Raw genomic sequence first — 27,181 nt, 5'->3', positions numbered from 1 at the left:
ATATGAATCAAGCTCGGCACGTTTCGCATAGCTTAATTTGCACCTTTTGATAACCCATGTGAACGAATTACACGATCGTTTTCACAACTACTTACTTACTTGAGTAGATTTAAAGTCAGACAATTCTACATCTACTTCAAGTAGTTTTAGGTTGCTTATGGAAAAAGTACTTCTACTCGTACTTGAGTATATTTTTTCGTCGCTACTTCTACTTGAGTAGCTTTCTTGACTACCTTGACCACATCTGGCTATTACCGAGATGGACATTACCGAGGAGTTTCGGTTATCTGCGAGATTGGAATTGGAAACCCGAATCACGTGCGGCACGTGACCGCAAGATGATGCTGTTGGTACTATAAAATTCACGTTTTTTTTTACCTAAATTAAAACCAGAAGCCCAGAACAAAACAGGGAAAGCGTTATTCGTACTTTGAAATAAACGGAAAAGTGGGAATTCGAGAGAACTGTTCATTGCCTTTCGTTATGACATTATGGTATAATAATCATAAACAGATATTTTTATTATTGTCAGCCGTTCAAGACACACGATTTATAATAGAATACAACGTCTGTCACTGCCCCTGAGTTAACCCCACAGCCACACACGGGAGAAGTTGAAATACTCTCTCACATCATCGTAAAAGGTAGACAACCATATTTCCGCTCTACTTCCGATCGACTTTCTTCATCAATATTTAAATGTTGACGCTTTAATGTTAAAGTATGCCAATCCTGTTCGATGTCAGCAAGAGTTGAACAAGCTTTGTATTTCTAAAGTCTAAATCAGTAATCCGGAACGACAAGATTTTTGCTTAACTCTAACCGACCTGCCTTCATAACGCCCACATCCGCGTGTTGCTCGCGACAAGCTGAACGCTTTTAGCGCGGAAACAAGTTCTAGATACAACCTTAACGATAAATCAAAGACACACTAATTCATAGTAAAGGTAGAACGGTTTCCTGAAACTCAATCGGTATAAGATATGTCTACTATCTCAAACGATATAATACCTTGGGGATCACGAATGGCGCGGTTAGAAATTTCGTCATGCAACGTGTGTAGTGGGCGTCGCCACAGACACACCCATGGAAACAAGTATCCAATGTCAAGCGAAATTCGTGCGGCTGTGGCTGTTCACTGTTCAGTGTTCAGTGTTCGGTTCACCGGTGTTTGCTAATGAATACTACGACGCAGTGTTTTGCGGAATTTGGCGGTTTGTTTTCGCCGGAGGAAATATTAATGAAGATGAGTAATTGTGGTGTTCGGGTAAGGTTGGTTCTGATGTAATAGATAATCCGCCCGACTGATTGTGACGCTAAGCTAAGCCTGTCTGGCAGTCTGGCACGCCAAAGATATTTCACATCATTTGTAGTAAATGGACCGGTTGATATACGTCATGAGAGAGTATAGCTGAAGCGGAGTTGAATGTTATTAGATAATAGTAACAAATCAAAGGTACATTTCATGTAATAAACATAAGGCACATTCTATACCAAAACGTTTCCATACATATTATGACTAGAATCTGTAGTTGGGCAGTAAAATATTTGTTTATGTTAAAATACTGGTGCATAAGGACAAGGCTGTTATCTTTCGCAACAGCTATCAGGGCTGTACCTGAACAAACAGCAAAATCACTCATCATCTGAAAGTGGCTGAATATCTCTGAGTCAGTCATACTCGCTGAGTTGATGGCAATGTATAGACTACTTGAAATTATAAGTGGCCTTTGATAGATTTTGTTTTTATTTACCGTATCTTATGTACCGTATGTACGTTAGTCCTTGTTATTCTAAAATTTCGTAGCAGCATAACTAAAAGCTGAATGGAAAACGATTAATTGGATCAATGTGTTTGAAAATGATTATAGGCCTGTCTATTACTTCTAGCTAGCCTAGTAAGTATATCTGTCCCATAAATAAATAATCGTTCCTTAGGCCTACCGTACCCCCTCATCGACATGATTATTCTTTTATCTTGTATATGTAAACCGATTTGATAAGTAAATAAGAAACTCAATTGACCCAATTCGTAGAAAACAATATGTGGATTTCTGTTTGCGTCTTCTTATCGGTTATCTTGTAAGTAAATATCAATGTCTAGGCTATAGATTGAACCGATATGATCTCGTCAACTTCAAATTCACCATTGCACAAACATGCCGTGTGTGTGTGTATAGCATAGAATGATACGAATACAGACTCGCTATTGAAGGCAACATATCTTCCTGATTACCGTAGTAAATGTGAGATTGCTTATCAGTTGAATAAATTTCCTCTCTCAGGGATGCAAAATGACATATAGGCTAAGTTGTTGTGATTCGTAATCATTATAAGATCCTCTCATAACAAGAACTGGAAGTATCTGATTTGATTCCACAATATTTTTGTTTTTTATTCAGCCATAATAGTCGCTAGGCCTAAGTTAGGACTGTGGTCAGTTGGGTTGAAAGGCGTTGCTGCACAAGATGGGAGATACCACCATGGACATTGAAAGTGCCATTTCGGACAAGGAAGAAAGACAATACGCTAATGTTGTAAGTAAATGTATAAAGTGCGTTCTGTAATTAGAGAGAGATTTTCATTGATTCATCCAACCTAAAACAGATCGTAACACTGGCAAATATGGAACTTGAAGATTTAGACCAGCGGTTGTCAACCGACGTTGCGTGCCAAGTTTCCTAGCGCCCTGTCAAATACAATTAACAGCAACCTTGCATTTCTTTCCAAAGAACCCGAATACTCAAATTGGTGTCTGGACAAGTTTATGGTCGATATAATTCGACTGGGTTCAACTGGTCTGTCTGGTCTGTCTTGTGTTACAACCAAATTGAATGAGAATATTGAGAATATATATATATGCATAAATCAATTTCGGATCATAGTTACAAACAATAGCCTACTAACTTGGGATGGGACCTGTGTGGCAAATGTTTTTATAACGACTGACTATGACTATGTAAAATTTCAATCCCGATCTGCTGGATTATCGAGATTCACTTATGACTTTCATGCTTCAGGATAGGAAGAGTGTTGAGTCCTCATCCAGCTCGGAATCTGACAATCAAGCTGACAGCGAGAGACCAGCATGGGACAACAAATTCCAGTATATCATGGCGGCACTCGGGTTTGCAGTGGGTCTTGGAAACATCTGGAGGTTTCCGTACTTATGTCATAAAAATGGTGGAGGTAAGGAACATCGATTGAAATGTGGGTATTTTCAGACTTTTGCAGTTTCCAGAAGACATTGAATGTTGTAATCATTCTCTTCTGCCTCTTTCATATGATTGAACGGTGTTGATTATGCATCTAAAATTAATTGCCAGCATGAAAATGCAATTGAATAAAATCGTTATCAATCATATCATCCTGATGACATCCCGAAATGGCACGACTAACATTGGTTTCCATCTAATCATGCCTAGATCTTAAATTGATAATCGAATTTGTAAATAAAGTATCGGAAATTTAACGTAATTATGCGTAAAGTAAACATTTTCCACTGGTGATCACATGATTTGAATTTCTTGTAATGATACTGAATTTTTTTCATGGTCAACATGTTCTCTGTATACACCCTGGAATGTGACCTGTCTCCATTTCATAGATCAACCATTGGAGGAATTTGGGGGCGTGAATGTTATGACCTCAGAACATCAATTGCTTTTGAATTGTGTATATAAGTTGGGGGCATTTCTCTTCAAAAGCTGGAGTACTTTACATAATTTATGAATGGTTAAGTGTAATCATAAGGGAACTAATAAATTGTGATTATAGATTGACCTCATCCAAATAAATGATCAGTTTCCAATGGTATATATAAACGTTATGTTCACGTCGCAATTAGTTTTTGTGATTTCCTTCATTTGGTATTGGAAGTTATTTACAATCAGTTCATTTAATATGTAGTTGACCTGTGTTGTATTTCATTTCAGACACTAAATTGTTTGTCACATGTCCCAAATTGATATTTGCATCTCAGATAATTCCAATCTGTTAATATAAAGGCCTAATGTATACGGTACGGTAATAGTTTGATTGTATGTATAATCACTCTCGAATTCGAAGTAGTTGTAGCAGGATTTTCATGTACGATAACGCTTGGTCAGATGAAAAATTTGGTTCCAACTTCGCTCTAAAATAGTCAGTCCAGTATATATTCTGACTCTCTGAGATCATTTTTATCAGGCGTAGAGTTACAATTTTGTTATTGGTGCGTACTGTTAAACCTCATCAATTAAGTGCGGTACATACTGCACATGAATATCTACAGCTGAACTCTGATTTCACAGATTGCAATTTCAGTAAACCCATACTTTGAGGATTTTAGATGCGTATTGCTGTGATGGAAGTGCATAAGCATACCAAATATTGCCACTGTACCAAATTATAGACACTAGCGTTAGTACAGGATGTAGCGTGTCATGCATCATTTCATCCTTTGAACCTGTACAGTGTACATGTTGTTTAGCAGTGATGCTGCTTCCGTCTATAATTGATGATGTTCTACTAACTTTGTATTACTGACTGGTTTATGACAAATTGAAATTTTTTATTACAGGTGCGTTCCTCATACCATACTTTCTTATGCTGTTGTTTATGGGATACCCATTGTATTTCCTCGAACTCAGCGTGGGTCAGAACATTCGCAAAGGGGCTGTTGGCGTTTGGAGCAGTATAGATGCGCGATTGGTTGGGATAGGTTTTGCAAGCATAGTTGTAAGTTGAAAGCAAATCATAGTCTTGATCCAACTGGGTTGGTGCAATTGGTACCAATGATGTATTGTAACGTTGTAATGAATAGCTGTTTATTACCCAATTGACTCTCATGCAATTCAGTAGCATCCTCCTCTCATTTCCTTGACACTGTCGACATGGAAAAGCATTTATTGCAATATGTGTAGAAGCCATGTTCATATCGGAAATCAAAAATCAAGGACTATGATATGATACGGGAGCCAGTCACAATTAAATGTGACCTATTTCTTGTCTTGGTCCAAAATTGATGTAGGCTGATACACATAGTAATTCATTGTGTATATAAATGTTGGAGGTCAATTGGATGACTTAATATGGTAAATGTGCATGAGGGGACAATTCTATTTCAAGGGATTATCATTTCATTTAGGTGTCTCTATTGATTGGGCTGTATTACAATGTAATCCTGGCCTGGACCATATACTACTTGTTTCACTCATTTCGAGCAACATTGCCATGGTCTGAGTGCCCGATCATCAATGGCACCGAAGTGCCTGAATGTGTTGCTAGCTCGCCGACTGATTACTTCTGGTATAGGAGCACTCTGGATATCTCAACTTCCATTGAGGAAGGGGGTAAGAACAACAGCGTATTACATTATTATAAAGTGATTGATCTCATTCAATATTATCCGTTATCAAGCCCTGCATGATTGGAGTGTATCAGTGAAATACTATCACTATGATCTTTGGTCATTTTCACCATTGTTCCTATAATGATACTGCTTATATTTCCTTTTTTTTTAACAATCAGAATGCATTGAAATTCAATGATTGACTGTCAAGTATCATTCATTGTTACTGGGATTGTATCCTGTCGGTTTTACTGGGAAATCTGAAGAACTTTTCGCATTCTTCTTCATGTCGAGTGTCCTTGAGTAGTATTTATCCAACATGATTGTATTTGTGATGCACAACTGGATGTTTAGCTGAAGTTGCGCTAGGATATGACACATATTTATAAATAGATAGATCCCGGATTACTGTTTCATCTGAAAATATTTAGTATCTTTGCTTACCGTATGTCTATATCAATCCACTTTCATTCTAAATCAGTGTTTCTTAACATCGTTCCCCTTGAACTTTCAATAGAAATTCTCATACCCCTGTCCCATTTTCAACACAACTTATGATGTTACCGTACCTAGATTGAAATCAAAAAGACCGGTGATGTGAGATTGCTCCTATTGCGAAGAAAAGTTTTCGGTTGAAAGGGATTTTGGGTTCCAGATAACGTATAGGCCTAATTCCGCAATGCATCTCGACGATCTCGTATCCACTGATCTGAGGCTTTGTACCCCCAAGGGGCTCATGGACCCCTGGTTAAGAACCCCCTGTTCTAAATAGTATATTGACTTGCAATAGAGTGTACTTGATGATATTTATTAGTTTAAATGTTTAATCCACCAGGCGCACTGTTATCTTTACTGATATCTATTGCTATCATATTGAATTCGATTTAGAGGTCCTTCGTTGGAGGTGTATGAGAGGTGTGCTGTAGGCCTGTAGGGTATGTCACACAATGGCACTGTAATCTGCGGAATATGTGGAATTATTGGCGAGATCTGTGAGATTATACTCTGTAATTGCATGGTTATCAGCCCATTGACGAGACTAACGAGTGTAAATTGTCACTAAGAGGATAAATTGGGAACTTCTTAATGCTTTCTTCATCTGGAAAATTGCCGATTACTTTCAAATTATCCGTAAAAATAGAAGTATTAAGCCAATTATTTCTGTTCTAAATGTGTTTTGTATGACCTTCCATAGGTAGAACTATAACTATAATCATGCCATGAATCAACGTGTTCATTATCTTAATATCTTTGCGACTCAATTTCAATTTTGTTGCAACAGACCTGATAGCACTTTTGTGGACCACCTATACGCTGTACTGAACTTGTTTTTGTAATGACAAATAATAACGTGAACATTCTATCAAATCTTCGAAAATATGATAACTAGAGCAAGTTTTTGTTGCAGTCAAATACGTGAAAAAAGTTGCATTTATTTTTCACAAAAATTGCAGTAAAAAGTTGCATTTATTTTTCACGAAAGTTGCTCTAAAAAATAGCATTTATCAACAAGTTCCTTGAAATTATTAGGGCACGAGATACTCGAATCAATCCGTGTCCAAGGCACTGTAGCAAAACACAGGGTTGGCGGCTTCAACAAAATCAATAGCCGGGAAAAATTGACCCGGTGAACATATAATTTTCGGAGGTCCAGCCTGAATGTATTTCGAATCAGAAAGGTCCTCAAATTTAAACGACAGTGAAAAAATCTATTTACATACAGTGACAAATATTTCCAGGAAAAAGTTAGTTGCATAAAAATCGAAAAAAGTTGCAAAAATTTGCATGAAAAATCAAAAAAGTTACCAGTTGCATGAAAAAAATGGAGAAAAGTTGCAATATAAGAGTAGAATCCTCCAAACAGCTTAAAACACCATTCTACATATCTTCTGAGTATTTGGAAGCTGCCGGAAGCTGTAAAAAAAAGGTTGCAAAAACTTGCCCCAATGATAACCTCTTCATGATCGGCATGATCGCGTCTTTATTTTGTTAGTTTCTCTCTCCATTATCACTATATTGGAATCATATTCAAAATCCTAGCTAGTACCGACCAAACCCTATGGTATGTGTGTGTGAAAATGAATGATGAATCTCTATTCATTTTGCTTCGTGCTTTTCAGCTACCATCAACTGGAAGATGGCCGTTTCGCTTCTGGTTGCGTGGGTCCTGGTGTTTTTCGGAATCATGAAGGGCATAAAGTCGTCAGGAAAAGTCATGTATTTCGCCACCATGTTTCCGTACATCATACTGATTGCGTTCTTCGTGAGGGGAATGACTTTGGAAGGGGCCCTCGCCGGCGTTCAGCACATGTTCAAACCCGACGTGAGTTGAATTACTTCACATGAATCTTATTATAGACTGGGGGGGAGTTCGTAAAGTAATTGCAAACCCTGTGATTTCAACAGGGCTGTGTACAATGATTCATGTACTGTTTTGTTTATTTGAACAGCTTGGAGGTACAGAACTTCAATATACAATTGAATAGTATATTCATATTGAAATGAACCCTGATATTTTCGGCTGACACTCGTCAGGGGTAATCGTCAGCAACTAGTAGCAAATGGAAAAGAACATCATATATCATATTTTGTGGTACGATTGTTGATATACAATACCTTTTCCATTCTCTACTAGATGCTAATGATTACCCCTTGACGAGTGTCAGCCAAAAATACCTGTGTCCATTTCAATATGAATATACTATTCAACTGTTTTGTTTATGTGAATGGCATTTTGGGAAGCTGGCTAATGATCGGCCTGTGGTATGGTCTCAAAATCAAAACGCTATACTCATATTTGAAAATCTGTATTCATGGTCAATTGCCATTAGTTTAGTTATATGTAAGTATTTGAATTCTCAACTTTGTCGTACTGTAATGACGTCATAATGAGTGGCACTTGAGTTGAGTACGTAGTCCACTGGAGCTTAATAATCGAAATATGAACAAATCGCTAAGGTACACAATTATCCCTGCCCCAGTGACCACAGGTAATTCAATTACGAGATCATTTTTCACCATCACACTGTGGCAAGCTCATCAGTTTCTGCTGGATTTATTAAACGGATTTATCTCAGTCTCAAGGGTGTTATAGGCATATGCAACCTAATAACATACAATTTGATACAGGATGGACTTACTTCGATTAATCGTTTGACTTTTTAGAAGTAGCCTCGGGTTATGGTTCATGTACAGATCCAAAACTCGGTTTCATAATCAATCGGTTAACTCATGTTATAATTGTTATGAATGGAGTATTTCCTGTGCGTGAAAATAGTAACGAAATTTGACTTCTTTTGATTTCATTCCGGGAATTTTTTCCATTCAGGTTGTGAAACTCGCTGACGTCAATGTCTGGAGGGAAGCGGCTACTCAGATTTTTTTCAGTTTAGGTCTCGGTTACGGTGCAATCATCGCATATTCAAGCTATAATCCGATTCATAATAATTGCAGAAAAGTGAGTACCATAACAATATGGTAGCATACAGATTCTGTCAATAGCCTACATGAAATAATATTGACGCCTTCTCTCATTTATTTAGATCATAATCCAGAGTGGTGTGATACACAGTAATAAATTTCGTTAAATGTAAAATTACCTCATTTGTAATATTATGCTATCATACAACACTATGTCACAGGATTGCTGATAAATCCAATCTTGACAAAATGCTATATAATATTATTGATATTCTAACGCCTATGACAGAGTTAGGTAAATTGTGAGGCAAACCAACTTTTCGAAGTCAAGTAGCCTACTGTTTGGGTCACTGATTCGGTTCCAGTGTGTTAAGCTATGCGCAGTCAGCCTGATACAAATATCACAAGTAGCTTATGAATATATTTACTACATTAGCTCCTAGTGTAATCGTAACTAAAATTCGACATAACTGAAGAGAATTCATGGATCTTATCTTTTTTGTTGACAGGACGCTTTATTTGTTGCCACTGCTAATAGTTTAACTTCAGTCTTCGCGTGCGTCACTGTGTTTTCCGTTCTCGGGTACAAGGCTCAGATCGAAACCAAGGAGTGCATGGCCAGGTATGGATTGAGTGTCAACGATGATTTTACCGCAAATACCTACACTGCAGAAAACAGATTGTTTTTAATGCTATCATTTGCATGATCAGGCAGGCACGTAGCCTGCCGAAAAAAAGGGGTTTGATTTTTTTATATGAACTAACATAGCTTTAATAAGGGCTACGTTCTTACATACATGCTAGAATTTCGATATTAGATAATCAGAAATTGCTTGCCAGCACGGTTATGAGATTGAGGCGCAAACTAAGTTTAATTATCCAACCAATCATAGGTGACTGAACCGACATTTCAATTTTCCCACTCAAGGCTCGAGACATTTAGCCCTTTGAAACCGGCCGGCCTACTGACCAAAATTTTAGTGCATCCACAAAAAAACTATAAAATGTCATCCATATGGCTTAAATCGACACCCAATATATTGCCGTAAACCTGAAGTAGCTGCCTAGCGGTCTGAGATACTCTCACGGCTCAGACGCCAGAGGGAATAACGTTATGCGAGAAAATGTTTTTGATTTCTTGAAAATAAAATATCATTTTGTTCTTCTATATCTCCTGACGTCATACCTAGGCCCTCTTTTGGTATATTACCACCTGATTGCCTTCCGCATGAATCTCTATGTTCCAATGAGACATTACACGCTACTATAGCGCTTCATAGCCCAGCGCTACGATCTTGGAAAGGTAGGGATGATAAGTACAATCACGCGGCCGCCGCCGATGAGTAATCGATTGGAACGTAACGTAATCTCGTATTCTCTTCTCGCTGAAGGCAACGCGCGTCCAGCTCTACATAACATAGTAACTGCCTTGGCAATTTTCCCTTAGATCGTATATATCTTCATGCTATTGAAGTGTTATCAACCCCAGTTGCTTGTTATATGTAACTTGCAACTGCATAAGGGATCTGTAAGTATACACATATTGCCTTATTCGGCACTGCCCAGCGCCCATATACGCTCGAGAAGTCATTTTACGTGATATATTATTGCTTTATTTCACATCAATTTGAACTGTATTCTACACGGCTAATGTTCCATGTATGATCAACAGTATTCATAGAAGCCAACAGTAACTTCGTGTGTCATCTAAAACTGATATATAACTGCCTCTATATGATGTTGTTATTACAGGCTCGGGTACCAAAATAGCCTAACTCTCACGCTTATTTGTGTAGTGTTAGAGCTGGTGTTGGCTTTCTTATACAAAACTAAGCTTCATGATAGGGATATTGATGAATATGTCAGGATAATGGCTAACCATACGTACAATTTGCTATTGCATGAAGCAATTGTACATCTGTTTGAAACTGCAACGAGTCGGTTGATCTTACACAGCCATGATTTTCACTTAATAAGCTATGCTTCTTTCACGTCAATTTGAAACATCTTCTACGTGCTAGTCTTCGATATAAGGACTTTCATAGAATAGTATGACCAACAACAAGTCAGAGAAGATAATTGTAATTGGTTATATGACGTCTAGAACGGAAGATACAATGGTTTATATTTCAGGCGGTCATTCACGTGAACATCATTATAAATTCAATTTTGCGGGAAACGTTTTTGCGTGTTCAATCTGCATTTCAAGCAGGATATACATTGCAATAATAGGTTATACATGGTCTGATGTATGCGTATTTATAAGAGCTATCCATAGAAACCAATTGCAATAGTTTATGACCAATACATGTCTAGCTATCTTCGATTAAATACCGACTCTTCTGTGTTAAACAGTCGCAAAGGGTTAAATGGCTAACCTATAGTTCGTCCCAGGACGGAGAGTACAGCGTGCCTTGTCGCCTATTTGCCATGGAGGAAACAGGTGTTCAGAAATTGATACTGTTTGTAACTGAGCCCATGTAAACTTGGAAAAAGGCTAGGGAATACTGCATAGAACGTGCTGCAAAAGTCTGCTTCGTTACTGCTGTCGTGCGAGCGGAAGGCTTCGAAAGTTCTCGCGGAACTGGAGACGTAGTGGAAAGAATGAATCCAAACTTGTAGCAAGACGTGAATGCCAATTGTGAAGCACTCGTAAAAAGAGACTCATGTCGCCTCGCACAACCCATTTGGTGGAACGGTTTGAAGCGGTGCTAAGGTTCTGGGAGATCTATTCCGCCGTTGTCCACTCTCGCGGCGAAATAGAAAATGGTGATGACAATCCGTCCATCGAGTCTGCGGCAGAAGGATTTCTCCATTGATGATGCTCCTGACGAATTTGAAAATTCTCGAGACCGTTCTCGGCATAACACTTCTCTTTCGATGGCCATACAAGCCGAAGATGTGTACATTCTAAAATGCGCCGATATTGTGTCGACTGTCCTGGACTCCTTTAAAGAAATCCTGGCTGATGAAGACGGTGTTTCAAGACATGGTAACTAGTAACACAAGATTCCAATGGTATCGCGAGGCCTGAGGAGTGCAAGCGACGTCGACATTCGTGAGCAGGCTTTTAGCATACATTTGGACCGGTTCTGTGCTACACTTCACCAGGCAGCACGATGATATGCAATTTTGCCCTCAAAGATGAATGCAGGTGTGAAATGTTGATTCAATTATAAATATTTTGATGTATGGAATGTAAGGTATCAAATTATTTCCTTCAGGGATTTCTCAAGGAACAAACAGCATCGAAGTGTTGAGATAATTCGGATACGATTTCGATGATTGGGCCATTGCACAACACGAGTTGTAAGAGTGGCGATGCAAATCACGGAATGCAGATACCCTATCTTTGCCTGCGACAGCAATCTCTGCATTCAACGCTGCTCCTGATAACGTATTTCCTGATGTCAGGCGATTGCTACAGGTAGGGCTCGAGCGGCTATTTCTATCAAAACAATTAGTCGAATCTCCTATCAGTTGTTTGTATTGATTCGTTTGTTGTATTCATGTATTGCAGATCTTGTCGACGCTACCAGTGACGATTGCTTCTGCGGAACGGTCATTTTCGACCTTACGCCAGATAAAGATGTATCTACACAGCACCATAAAAGCAACACGGTTGAACGGCTTGGCTTTAACGCACAACCACCGAGAAATTGAATGGGATACATCAGCTGTGTTAGAGGAATTTGACAAAAAATGTAGATTAAAGATTGTCGTTTGAATGCAGTGATCTTCAGATAACCTGCTTCTATTTCTTTGTTCTTTATTTTCGTTCATAATAAACCGACAAATTGTTGATCAAAGTTGTGTTGTTGTGTATCAGTGTATGCATGAGATGAAGAATCCGATTTTTGAATCATAGGCCTCATACAGTTTTAGATTTGATGAGATCGCGGACCACTGGGCAATTCATAGTGCGAATAAAATGTCGCAAGTGAGGTGATACTGATTACGCGCGTTCAGGAAAGCGATGAGTTGAGTATAGTGTCCTACACTGTGATGACATTATGATGAGATAATTACCTTATCTCCCTTGCACGCACGAGGAAAAAGCCCTCGCTTGTACTACACTCTAGAAGAGAAGACGCAAGAAAAATCCATTATATGTATCGGTCGTTGCGCAAGAGTGTGCTACAAGTTAGCTAGTGCCAGTGACCGAGGAAATATTGGAAACAGAATTGACATTTATAAGAGTGGGGTGCGCGTGTCAAAAGTTAGGGGTTTCGACCAACGAACTCCCCCTGGCTACACGGATTACACCCCTACGAGATCACCCTAACACTGACAATCTAATCATTCATGCTGTCGCAGTTCTTGGGATAGATGTCACAGCCAACGACATATCCATTTCTCACCGCTTGCCTTCTAAACACCAGAGCCTACCGCCGCCAATACTGGTCCGATTTACTTCATTGAAAATGAGGAATCTCATCCTGAAAGCACGAATCAAACTATCGAAAATTGAAGATTTTGGGATCCCAAAAAGGACTTCACTGTTTATCAATGAAAATTTGACCAAGAATGCTCGTGACCTGCTCACCGCTGCCAAAACTTTCAAAAAGAAACACGACTATGATTATTTATGGATAAACAATGGCCGCATATTCCTAAGAAGAGCTCCTGGTGAGGAAAAAATTCATCTTCGTTGTCAAAATGACCTTGACCAGCTGCAATAATTCCTCGCTATCATCTACTCGCAGTCTTCTCGCATCACTGCCAATATGGCGAGACGACGCTGCAAAGCTTGCTTTGAATATTGCGAATCTGATGACCCAACCCTTAAATGTGTTATCTGGAATTGCTGGTTACACCAGAGATGTGTGAGTGCTTCTAATTTTCATCCTAATAATACTACTGCCATACAGCATTATTGTAATGTTTGCCTAAACAATAATCTTGCTCTTGGTCATTCTTATGAAACATTGTGCCAAACCACTACTTCCCCTGCAGAGATCACTGATAGTAACAAATCATCAACTAAACAAGTAGAGCTTAACAACCTAAATGCATGTAAATGTATTGATTTTACAGCTGATTCTATTCAAATACCCAAGACCAACCATTTTGCTATTGGTCATGTAAACATTGTATCTTTGCAGAAAAACTTTGGCAAGCTTCATGAATTTCTATGCTCACTGGATATCCGAGTTACATTACTTGCAGTCTCTGAGACCAGACTTCAGAGTGACCCAATTAGTAACATAAATATTGATGGCTATTCTTTTATTCATAGCCCAACCAAATCCAAGGCTAGTGGAGTGGGTTTGTATATACATGATGACATAACTTACCAAGAGAATCAAGAATTTGAAATAAAAGGCTGTCAATGTGAACAGCTATGGATTGAAATTTCTGGTATACCATCCTTCCCAGACGACATTATTGTTGGATCAATCTATAGACACCCAAGGGATAATGTTTCCAATTTCATGGAACAATTTTCCTCGACCTTAGAGTTATTGAACAGTAAAGATAAAAAATTCATTATCACCGGTGACTTCAACATCAACCTATTAGATGCATCACCCATGGTCAGAGAATATCTAGACATGATATCAAGTCACGGCACTGCTCAAATTATAACCCATCCGACAAGAGTCACAAGAACATCTAAAACACTCTTTGATCATACCTATACAAATATTGCTGATCAATCAATATCCCCTTTTGTTGTGGAATGTAACTTGAGTGATCACTATCCAATATTATGTCAATTTGGATCTCGTCTTAAACGCTTGAGACCAAAGTACATGCGCAGAAATCTGCACAAAATTGACCTGACCTCCTTCTACTATGACCTTGACTGCCTGGCAGATAAAACCGATGCTGTGATCCTCCATGATAACAACTTAAATGAAACATTTGATTACTTCATGAAAGAAATCTCTTGTATCGTAAACAAACATGCACCTTTAAAAACTGTATCAAAGCGTCAACAAAGATTATCAAATAAACCTTGGTTATCTCTTGGCATACTGGTATCCATTAAGCACAGAAACAGACTCTACAGATCACTGAAAAATAAATGGTCAGAATCTAGACAATTGCAATTCAAAAAATATGCCAATTTACTCTCTCAAATCAAAACGAAAGCAAAGGAACTATATTTTAAGAAACACTTTTCTAAACATCAAAATAATCCACGTGAAACATGGAGATCCGTAAATCGTATTATCAACAGAAAATCCAACTCTCAGGCACCTAACAAAATAAAAGATTTTGTTTCTGATCAAATGGTCTCTGATCAGTCCCGGATGACTGAGATCTTCAATAGTTTCTTTTCTACCATCGGCACAAAACTCTCGGAATGTTGCTCGAATGAAGATGTCGATCACCATCATATTTTTGGAAAACGCCCAAGTTCATCATTCTATCTTCAACCAACGTCACCAAATTAAGTCATAAGTGTTCTATCTACACTGAAAAACAATAAAGCTCAAGGTCACGATCAACTACCTGTCATTATTGTCAAACACATAGGAATTCACCTAGCAGATACCATCGCTAAATTATTCAATTTCTCATTTTCTTCAGGGATATTTCCTGATTACTTGAAGATTGCACGTGTGATACCTGTATTTAAATGTGGGGACAAAACCAACGCAAGCAACTATCGACCCATTTCGATATTGTCACCGTTTGCCACTCTGCTTGAGAAAATATTATTTGAGAGACTTAACAGTTATCTCAATACAATGAATCTCTTAAACTCAAATCAATATGGTTTTAGAAATAACCACACAACCTCTCAAGCTATATTACAGGTTACCTCAAGGATATATGAGCTCATTGACTCTAAAAATGTTGCCACTGGTGTGTTTTTAGATCTGAAAAAGGCATTCGACTGTGTCAATCATTCCAAACTAGTTGATAAACTTGAATTCTATGGTATACGTGGACTTGCAAAAATGTATTTAGAATCTTACTTAAATAATAGGAAACAATTTGTTCATATTGGAACAACGCGTTCACAATTACTACCCATACAGACTGGTGTACCTCAGGGATCAGTTCTCGGGCCCCTGCTGTTCATAATTTACATCAATGATATTGGTCATTTATTTGACAATGACATCACACTGTTTGCTGATGACACCAGCCTAGTTATACCCGGTAAAAATTTATCTGATGCATTTGACAACATTAACACTAAGCTATCGACAGTGTCAAAATGGATGGCATCTAACCAACTTCAGCTCAATGCCTCCAAAACCAAAACCCTCGTGTTTCATACACAAGTCAATCGCAGTGGAATTATAGTAAATAACGCACATCTTGATACACATAAAACTGTTAGATATCTTGGCATTATCATTGATGATAAACTCGGATGGTCTGATCATATCAACAATATAAGAACTAAAATCTCGCGTGGTGTCGGGGCTCTCTATCGCCTTAAAAATTTAATTCCTCATCAAACTCTCAGATCAGTCTACTATGCCTTAATTCACTGCTATCTTATTTATGGGATCGTAGTTTGGGGACCTGCTGCGAAAAAACATCTGCAGAAATTGCAAGTCTTGCAAAACCGAGCCATACGAATTCTCTGTCGGAAATCTAGATATGAGAATTGTAATAGCATGTATCGTAGCGTTGTAATATTGAAAGTGGAAGACGTTTTCAAATTTGAGGTAATGAAATTCATGCATAGCTATCATCAGGGTGAACTGCCACTATATTTTGATAATCTGTTCAAGATACCTTCAGATACCCACCAACATCATACCAGATTTTCTTCTAACTTGTCTCTGTCTGTGCAACACCACTCTACCAGTCTAGTACAAAATTCAATCAGTTTTATTGGTGTCAATGTTTGGAATAAGCTGCCACCTAATCTCCGCAATTTAGACTCTTGTGCTTTTAAAAAACAATGTTTTCATTCTCTTATCTCTAACTACCGCTAAATTGTATTTGTGTTGTATTTCAAATTGGTCCATGATACTGTGTCTTATTTTTCCTATCGTTCGTTGGTTTGTTTTAATTTTATTTTATTTATTTTTTCATTAGTTATCGACTGTGAAAATTGCTCCTGTCCCGGGTGGCTAGGCTCTGAAGACTATGTCATATCGAGCCTCCCGTCTACCTTGCATGTCGCATTTCACTGTTACATTTTTGTAGTGTTATGTTTATATGTAATGTATACGAATAAAGATTCTCTCTCTCTCTCTCCCTAAGCATTTTGTTCACTGACACTTACCGCACAATCGCATATGGTCTCATTTTTCGAACAAAATTATGCCATTTGAATTTGATTGCGACTTGTGTGTTCTAGGCTCCCTATAATCGATGCTTTTTGATTTATCAGCGTACCAGGGCTGGGCTCTGTAGGTCAGACTTGAACAACTGGGCATTTTATATCGTCTAATTAGAGCGAAATGCTGGTAATCTAATTCTAATCTAATTCCATGCTATAATCTTTAACTCTGGTCCGATTCATGGTTTTCCTGAAAATGCAACACAAGAACTGTATAGTGCGTAACGAGCCAAGCTCGGTGTACAGACATTTGTCATTCTCATGCTTATGAGACTAAACTTTTAATTGATACGAACTGGACTTGATTCAATTTCCAAGTTTTCGTGAATTCAGTATTCCAATCCAATTTGGAAAAACTGTGTAGCTGTAATTGTAATTCTAGTCTAATTCGGGAAAACTAAAAACTTCCCATCTAATTTAGAAAAGCTGAACATTTTCTAGTTGTTCAACTTTCTTATAGGCTACTTTACAGTCCTCTTTTCATTTACTTTGAAGCAGCTCATAACTCTGATGAAATTTATTCAGAAATATACAACTGGTGAATGAAACGATCTCCTACATCGAACCGCAGAAATTTGCCCGGTACGATATGTTCTTGAAGGAAATAAAGAGGTTGAATCAGTCGGATGCAAAGCTCATCGCCAGCTTCCACATTACAAACTGGGATTGCAGCCTCGAGGAACAATTGAAAGTGGTGAGAGAACCAGAGAGTAATAATAATTTCGAATTGGCCCCGAGAATCGGACGCTCATGGCCCCAACCCGATCGTGGGAATGCCAGATTTCCTACTTGAAAGCCGCTGGTGGCCCGAAATCTAATGTAACTTGGCACTGCGGCTGTGCGCCTTGGCGCTATGCAGGGTTATAACCAAGTCACAAGTCAATCCCACTTTTATCGCTTCGACTCTAGTCTAGTCCAGTCATTTTCAATTCACCGCCGAGTCAAGTCATTGTGTTGACTGTTCAGTTTGTAGTTGAAGTCTAGGTAAACCCACTTTCACTGTTCTGTTTGGTGATGTCGGATAGTTCGCATTTAAAATATACTAACTTTCCTAACTATTAACAGTTTCTAGTCGCATTTTCAAGTAGGCCTACCAGTACAAATGATCGAAATACCAATAGTGTGGTAACTTTACTACTCTTCGAAATTACAATGAAATGTCGGTCTTGGCCGTCTAAATCGAGTCATGCTCAATGACCCGAGTACAAGTCGAGTCAATACACAGATTGACTAAAGTTTAGTCACCAAAAAATCGCGACTGAACTAAGACTTGAGTCAATACTAGCCTGGCGCTACATCATTATAATATGGATACCTTCAAATAGTCAGATTTCATGTTTGCTGAAATTAGAACCATGCCAGGCGAAGGTCTCTGAATTTTTAGTCTGTGGTTTGGTTGTCTTCTCTCTTGAAGCGGTTTGTTAATTGTTGAATACTGTATATTGGGGTTCTTTGTGCAATTGTCTATTTATGACCTCTGTAATTGCGTCAATATCAACTGCGTATATGAAAAGGAACAGCAACTTTCAAAACACGTTATTTCAGAGCTGCCGTGTGCAGGCGCGTAGCCAGCCGAAAAATATGGGAGGGGTTTGAAATGAAGAGGGCGGGGTTTCGATTTTTATAGCATCAATTCATTAGCGTTAAGTAATGCGTAAATGACGATTATACAATCGCCTCGCGTTGACAAACTTACGCGTATGATAAGCTTGCCAACGTGTCCGGAAGTGCTGTTAATTAGCGAGTCCCTTATCTCTCGCGAACAATTGAATACGCGAGCTTTCTCAACGCGTATTACGCGTATATCAACGCATATTACGTAACCTCGGCGACGATTTGCACAAGTCAAAATGTCCGAGTTGTTATGGAATCTGTTCTATAATGGCACCGATTTCAGGTGGTTCAATTTCAAACGCTTCTCATCTTTTCTAACTCAAGCATTGACACACATCTTCCGACGGTTATGTTCAAGTATTAGCGAAAATCAATCAAGTATGTACGACAGTACGCACGTACATGTTTGAGGTCGATTGCGGACATTCGATGTCATTCAGTTTAGCGATGTCACTCTTTAATCACAATCGCAAATCCGCATACAATCCATCGAGAGATAGGAGCCAAAGCATGCTAGGCCTGAGACGCGATCGTTAGGCTAGCGATGATATCTTTCGCATCAGGCATATTGCGGATGCGATTGTTGTGTAAGCCAACGATGATATGGTGCGGGACAGGCAAAGCAGATGCGATTGTGCAGTAGGGTTGTTCAAAAAAAACTTTTTTTCCCAAATCTCACTCGCCTAATGACTAAATCGTCAGGTTGTCCAAGAAAACGATGCACACCAAATTTGACGCAATTCCAACCAGTAAAGGCCGTGCAATCTTGAATTGAAATTTTTAATTTATTATTAAAAATTAAAAAATTAAATTCTCAAATTTTTCTGTCAACCCCATGAAATTCTTGAGCTGTCTTCAAAGACGATGCAAAACAAATTTGAGTCAATTCCGACAGGTAGAAGCGGAGTTATTCGAGTTTTTCGTTGATAATTCTCGGATTAACCTTGATCCGGGGATTATCAACGAAAAACTCGAATAACTCCGCTTCTACTAGTCGGAATTGACTCAAATTTGTTTTGCATCGTCTTTGAAGTCAGCTTAACAATTTCATGGGGTTGACAGAAAAATTTGAGAATTTTTTTTAATAATTTTTAATAATAAATTAAAATTTCAATTCAAGATTGCACGGCCTTTACTGGTTGGAATTGAGTCAAATTTGGTGTGCATCTTTTTCTTGGACAACCTGACGATTTAGTCATTAGGCGAGTGAGATTTGGAAAAAAAAGTTTTTTTTGAACAACCCTATTGTGCAGGCGACGGTATAGTTCGCACCGGACCTATTGCAGATGCGCTTCTTCAAGCCAGTAGAACTAGGCTAGTTAGAGACGTGATAAATCAGGCTAGCAACGATTGCCGAGCGCGCGCCAATCGATGACTTGATTTCGCAATCATCTCAGCGAGATCGATTCTCGTTAGTTTTTGCCGTGCTGGGTGCAATCGTTGCTAGCCCGATTTATCACGTCTCTAACAAGCCTAGTTCTACTGGCTTGAAGAACCGCATCTGCAATAGGCCCGGACGCGCACAAGCCTGGCTTGGCTGTGTCAAAGGATTTTAGCAAAAAAATGTTAGCGTGGATTGAAGAATGCCGTTTGAATACAGTGTTCTTCAGATAACCTGTTGCTATTTCTTTGCTCTTTGTTGATATTAAGCCGTTAAATTGTAGATCAAAGTTGCGTTGCCGTGTATCGGTGAATGCGTGAGATTAAGCATCCAATTGTTGCAGCATAGACCTAATAGAGTTCTAGATTTGATGAGATCGCGGACCACGCGACAATTATGAATTACACGTCGCCAGTGAGGTGAATACTGCAATACATCCGATATTCTTAATACTGATTACGCGCGTTCGGAAAAGCGACGCGACGGATTTCCTAATTGGTTGAGCATAAAAATTGGGAACAAGGCCCCAAATGTCAAAAGTCAGTAGTGAAATATTGATTACTGAACCTTTGTCCCATTACACGGCCAAGGGGAGACAAGAGTAGTTGCTGTTGCTACTCAATTGGAAGTGGAAGTATTGATCTCTAATGGAGGCCGAGATTAATGCTTGACTCGGAATCAGGCCTAGGCCTAGTAATTATATTCTGCAATCGTTTCATCTTCTGACAGGTCGGTCAAGGCACCGGGCTGGCTTTCATAGCGTTTGCCGACGCGATCGTCAGCTTCCCCGCGTCGCCCGTTTGGGCCGTTCTATTCTTCCTGATGCTGTTCTGCATCGGGGTCAGCTCCATATTCGGTATTCTTCAAGCCTTCATCACCATGGTTCTCGACCTGCCGTACAAAGTCACAAAGATCAAACTGACGGGAGTGCTATGCACGGGTAAGTGGAGTTATTTGTAATTAACGCTGTGCATAATGATTTGAGTACTCGAATCTTAATCCAGTATTAATTCTAATGATTGGAGTCTGGTAGTGAGAGATAGTTTTTTCAAGTACTGAAATTTTATGCTCCTTGCCGCTAAGATACGATTGGATAGCATATTATTGTTTAAATAAACCCAAATATTTTGGGCTTACACCTGCTGGGGGTAATCGTCAGCAAGCAGTGGAGAATGGGAAAGAACATTGTATGTCGACAGTTGAATCCGCTAAGAGTTAATTTATCGACGAGAATTATAGTTATAATACTATTTTCCACTGTGGATGACACTCGACGGAAATATAAATTTCGCCCCCTTGTTTTTCAGTGATGTTTTTTCTCGGTCTTATCTTCACAATGAGGTCGGGAAGCTACTTTCTTGATATTTTTGATGGCTACGCGGCAACATTTGGTCTAGTTGCCGTAGCGCTGATGGAGTGTATATCTGTTGCTTGGATTTACGGGTACAACAAGTAAGTTCTATTTGTATATGTAATCAACGTCAAATCTTTTGCAGTGAAAATCATCAAAGATATGTTCTTTCGATATCAGTGGCTAGGTGACCAAAATAGTCACACTCTCCACAGTCTGATATTACATTGAATCATAATGGAAGTGTTGGACTTGTACTAGTATTTGTTTCTAGAAGTGATGAGAAATCTACTAACTATGAACTTGACATGTTCCAGATTTAGGGCAGAGATTATAAAGTCAGCTTATCCTGGAGAATGCTAACTGTCTGATTAAAAACTGTTACTCGCGGCTACCGGGGCTAAAAGTTTCACCAGCCGACTCCAGCCTCAAATCTTATCCAACTTTGATCAACAGCTTACTCGGACAATTAGCATTCTCCATATAAGATAACTTTATGACCCCAGCCCTTGATTTGTGAATATTATAGTCAGCAATAGTGATGTCAACAGCCCGGGACTGATGATGCTGAGTGGTGACTGCGTGTTCTCCAAATATGTGCGGTTTCGGTATGTTATGTGGTTGTGATTAATAAGCTTTCTCTCGCAACAGCTTTTGACAGTCTGACTAACTAATATTTCACAACAGTTAGTTGCCGGTAGGCCTGTCTTTTAGCTTCACCTTCAAAAACTATCAGAGTAGGTACTCAAAGCAAAAAAAATACACAAAGGCTTGGGATAGAGTACAAATGTTTCATTGCCCACCAGTGACCACCTCTGAAGTGAATAGTGAAAGATATTCTTACCAATGGCATTTGGTAACTTTCCATATTGACATGTTTTGCTGGACGTTACATTGCTTTGCAAAAGTGGGTGTGCAGCCTGCGGCCCATGAAAAAGTGCTAATTTTGAATTGTGTGCGATCTGTGAAATGTATTTCTAATTTCTCCAATATTATAGCCTGGTACGCCTGAGCTGAACTCAAGTGGGCGAAGCAAAGAGACAAAAATCAAAAGTCACTAAAATAGTCACATACTGACTGATACATCAACATTAAAAAAAATAATCATGCAATACCTTGAAATTTTTTACTCGCGTGACTGTTAAATGTTGTTATGAATTGTGTTGTCTGATATTGAATTATATAAAATGTTTCGCGATACGATTCTTGATGTACAATTTTCAAATTCCATACTAGTTGCTGACGATTAGTCCTGACTAGTGTCAGCCAGAAATAATAGAGTTTACTTCAATATCAATATATTATTCAATTGTGTGTTAAAATTCAACACCGCCGAGAGTCTTTTTAATTTTAATAATAAGTCTTGCCGTCACCTTTACTAATCGTTGATGAGATGATAGGCCCCTGCAACTACTACAAAGTTTACGTGTACGGTTTCATTGCGTTATTTATATCTGACATGGTTTTTAAATAGGTGTGCAGTGCACACAACTACCTTCAAGCATTTGTGAATCTCGTATTTCCGGAACCTAATGCAGTTTGGTAAACGTTTTTCTTTCTTTCAGCTTCTCTGACGACATCTACAACATGATAAATCAGCGTCCCGGCATTTACTGGCAGATCTCCTGGAAATTCACATGTCCAATCGCGATGGTCGCCATACTCGCGGCCAGCTTCGTAAACATATTCCTCAAGTACCCCACGTACAACGCGTGGCAGCCGTCCGGAATGTCCGTGAAACTGACGTACCCGCCGTGGGCGATCGTGTTGATAGTCTTTTTAATATTAAGCTCCATACTGTGCATACCGATATTTGCGCTGTTAGTGCATTACGGCAAGTTTGACCCGAAAATCATCGGGATTCATAAGGCCGGGAAAAACAGGCGCGGAGAATTGAAAGACGAAGCCGGGCCAAGCGATTCAACTATGCCTTTAACGTCTTCCAAGGTTTAATGCATGAGACGATAAATCCAACGTTTCGATGCACCGGTATGAATCGGCGTATCAGTACGAAAACTGGGAAAGCCTACCACTGTATCGCGATCAAAATATGGGTCGGTTTTTCATATTTTTCCTCAAGTTTCATCCGTCAGGCCTTGTAGAAACTAACAGGGTTTCTAAAACCGTTCAGTTCTACACTCGTTAATATCATTTCCGTTCCAACTTCATCAAATTCGAAGTGCACGGTATGTCATCTATCACAAATTTATGTGCTTGTTGAATACTTCAATGTTTTTGATTTTGTCAAATGTCAGTAATCCATTTTTGATCTCCGATACCAAAATAGAATGCCATTCAGCAATGTAAGCTATGACTACCTGAACCACACGCCCCTATCCAATATCCAAATGCATGCCATTCGTGCTCGAATCACTGGCTACATACAGACATTGTCATGGCCAAGCTGCTCAAATATTCTATTTTTATATCTGCGACCGAGTTCTGGTCAGTGATATAGTTTAGCATGAAGACTACCTTATGGGAAAGTTTTTCATATTTTTTATTATCAAAATAAACGTTTTAGTTGTGACTATAATGAGCCAGATGCTTGAGGCGGGGGCCATCCCAAATTCATATAAAATATAAAATGAATTGTTGTAGTGACAAACGCCACGAGTCTTCACTTATCCAATATGACCAGGTTAAACACCTCTTTACAATGGATATTTATACCTGCAGTTCAATGTAACTATGAATTGCACCAGTTTATCGATAGCGAACAATTGACATGAATAAGTGATTCACTGGAATTGTCAATTACATCATTGAAACTACGTCCACGGTGGCATACTTTATTGAATTCAAACTCTGTGATTGCTTCACATTGAGATTTCCCTGATTGTGTTCTTGTTTTTGTTCCGGAAACACTGGATGAGAGCAATGTTCATGGTTGGCAAAGTCTACCACAAATTCGAGTATGAAGAAAAGAACGCAATTGCTTCATATGTGTCATTTTTTGTAATGATATCACGATGGTGCGATAGCAACTGACTTAACTTGGGGATTTAAGCTGCTGATGCATATTGCTACTTTAATAATTGTAGCGTTAGTGCTGCTGGCTGATAATATATACAGAATACAAGCTGACTAAATCTGCTCTTTTAATAATTCTACTTTGTCAGCATCGGGTAAAATTTGTCGTTGGATGCATGTAAAATACACTATTGATGCTGCATTAGTTCAAGGGCAACTATTTCTGTAATACAGTATATTGCGTGGTTGGAGATATGAACGCTGTTGTAACAAAATCAGGAGTCCGTATTGTATATATTTATATTTCCTGCATGGCATTTGTCATCGATATTTTGATAACACAGTGTATCTGGTCTATTTATTCTTTCACGATAGAAAACAGGGTATGGTACATGTCAAATTGGTGTGTGTTTGTGTGTATGTGTGTGCTGAAATCCGTTTGTCCTTTTGATGTTGAAACTGAATTTGAACTGTATGCAACTGCTATTCCATCCAATATCGATAACCATAGTATGCTTGTCTATGTCTATATATTTTTGGAATATGGTCAGTGCTGTATGCGAGTTATGTAGCTTGCTATGTTCTACTGCGTTTATGTGTTGCTTGGGTACTGGCATCTTGCTTATTACTTCATACGGACGAAATCAATGTACGAAAACATATGGTACACATGTAACAAACTGGTTTATTTGGCATTAATTCTTCCAAAGCACCACATCTTTTCTCATAAAAATGCGATGCCCTGTCTGGTCATTTGTTTGATTCTCTTCGTAAGATAAGGCACCAGTGATCTGTTCATACTAAAATCCTTGAAAGGCCATGTTCGGCTCCGCTTGGTTCATTATATCCCTAATAGTTCTGGATAGTCGGCACGGAATACACTTTAAAATGTGTTACAATCATTCATTTTCCACTTATTGGTTCTTTCTTGTTAAAGTTTGGCTTTTTGTTACATCACGCTACATGTAAGCAGTTTTGTTCAAGTTTGACGCAAAAGCTCGATGTTTCGTGAAAAGTTACGACTGCTTGCCATCGAAAATGTTCGTCTTCAGTGTTATTTATTATGGGAATTTCCATTTGACTGCGTAGTAAATTCAAGGAATTACTGATGAGCATCGAGTTGATTACTCGCTTACTCTGGAAGCTTAGGCAGGGTTTTAACCAAGTCACAAGTCAAATCTCACTTTTATAGTTTTGATTCGAACCAAGTCATTTTCAATTCACCACGGAGTAAGTCCAAGTCATGTTAGCATAGTGTCCTAGTGTCAAGTAGCCAATGAAATCTGAAGGAAAAGTTTTTTTTTTGAACAGCCGTAAATTCGTACATGCAATGGCATGGAGTAAATTTCGTTCTCCTGCGGATATGACGTCATCGACAGACCACACGAAGTAATTATCAAGTCACAGGACTTTGCATACACCCACAAAACGATGGTTCCTTGCGACGGCTACAACCGAACCATAGTTCCCGGAGCAGTGGCACCAATGAGCTCCGGAGCTAATTCATCGTAGAAAAGAGCTCCGGAGCTGGAGCAGTTTAAAATTTACGATTGCTCCAAAGCCCTGATTAAAACCACTGGCTGTAAAAATAGAACCGCAAATTCGTTCACATGGAAGCCTGTTCAATAATATGCCGCGATTACGCAACCTACGTACCTCGCATGCGTAACCCAGATTCAAAATAAAGTCAATGTATAGGAAAGGGTGCCGTAACAATTAAAGTCACAAGAAGTCACTCCTTTCATGTAGTTTAGTGTTAAAGTTAGAGAGTGTTGTCTCTTGTTTCGGCGAAGTGGACCAAGGAGAGGAGCAGACTTAGTGAAATGACAGTCAAATCCCAGTTACAAGTAAAGGTAAACCTAGACCTGAGCTGTCGTGAGATCCATGAAGCACTTTTTAATAACAAGGAGTTGCTGGAGCAGATTAATTGTTTCTGGCAAAAAGTATAAAATGTGATATGCCACGGCTCGCATAAATACAATTTATGTAAAAACGCATTTTTAACGCTAAACACTGGTCGACATTTTTCAACATTTTTTTTGTTGTTTTAGAATGATTAATTGAGTTTACCTAATTCGACAATGCTGATTACGAATTTGCCGTCAGAATTCACTCATCACGTCCAAATTTTTCGCACAAATCGAATTGAAATTTTCCTCAAATACGGCTGTATATTAAGGGCGTTTATGCCCGTTTAGGTCCGTGTATGACACGAAACACATCCTACAAAGCTTTCAGCTTACTTCATTAAATTCGAGGTTTGATTATCTTGAACTGAAAGCCTCCAGATAATCAGAATCCTTAGTATTTCCAAGAACTTTAGATGCAACTTCAATGAAAGAGAGTTATGTATTGTTTTCCAAATCCGCCTTCCTAATAAGAAATATAGGGGTTTTGGTGAGTGTTCTAATTTGAGGTCCAGCGAATACACCCTCTATTGTTTTAACTCAAGCGAGGAAATCTTTCTTGAATGTATTTAGAACGTGCTCAATCTTTGATCAGAGCCTTCAGAAACTTTTTCATGAGATACAGTTTAATATAGAATTGTGAAAATACAGCATTAGATCTGTCGATAAGAGCAGGCTCTGAAACAATTTAAAGCCTGTTGTAAGAATTTCCCGCGTCGGCCACTTACGTTAAATTCAATGATTTCTACTGTCCCATTCACACATAAAACAAGGATACCTTGTAATTCTGGTTCCCTACTATTACCGAGAATGCTATTACCGAGATGGACATTACCGAGAATGCTATTACCGAGAATGGACATTACCGAGAACGGACAATACCGAGAATGGACATTACCGAGAATGGACAATACCGAGAATGGACAATACCGAGAATGGACAT

General features: G+C 38.8%; 1 protein-coding gene and 1 long non-coding RNA gene across 2 annotated transcripts in view; both read left to right on the top strand.

The window, feature by feature from the left end:
- LOC145447143 (uncharacterized) overlaps window positions 1-27,181 on the top strand; it is a 307,246-nt gene that overhangs the window by 217,066 nt on the left and 62,999 nt on the right. The gene's annotated exons all lie outside the window — the stretch shown is intronic.
- LOC145447406 (sodium-dependent neutral amino acid transporter B(0)AT2-like) lies at window positions 1,507-25,444 on the top strand. The gene is made up of 11 exons (XM_080325831.1): window positions 1,507-2,537; window positions 3,021-3,189; window positions 4,562-4,719; window positions 5,129-5,333; window positions 7,453-7,655; window positions 8,661-8,789; window positions 9,262-9,374; window positions 17,538-17,706; window positions 20,737-20,947; window positions 21,315-21,459; window positions 22,924-25,444. The coding sequence occupies exons 1-11, from the start codon at window positions 2,469-2,471 to the stop codon at window positions 23,309-23,311; spliced, it is 1,959 nt and encodes a 652-aa protein (XP_080181957.1). The 5' UTR covers window positions 1,507-2,468; the 3' UTR covers window positions 23,312-25,444.

The sequence above is a fragment of the Botryllus schlosseri genome, chromosome 9 (genome assembly GCF_051294905.1).
Source record: "Botryllus schlosseri isolate E-star chromosome 9, Bs_hap1, whole genome shotgun sequence".
Lineage (NCBI taxonomy): Eukaryota > Metazoa > Chordata > Ascidiacea > Stolidobranchia > Styelidae > Botryllus > Botryllus schlosseri.
This window is presented reverse-complemented; position numbering and strand designations above follow the sequence as displayed.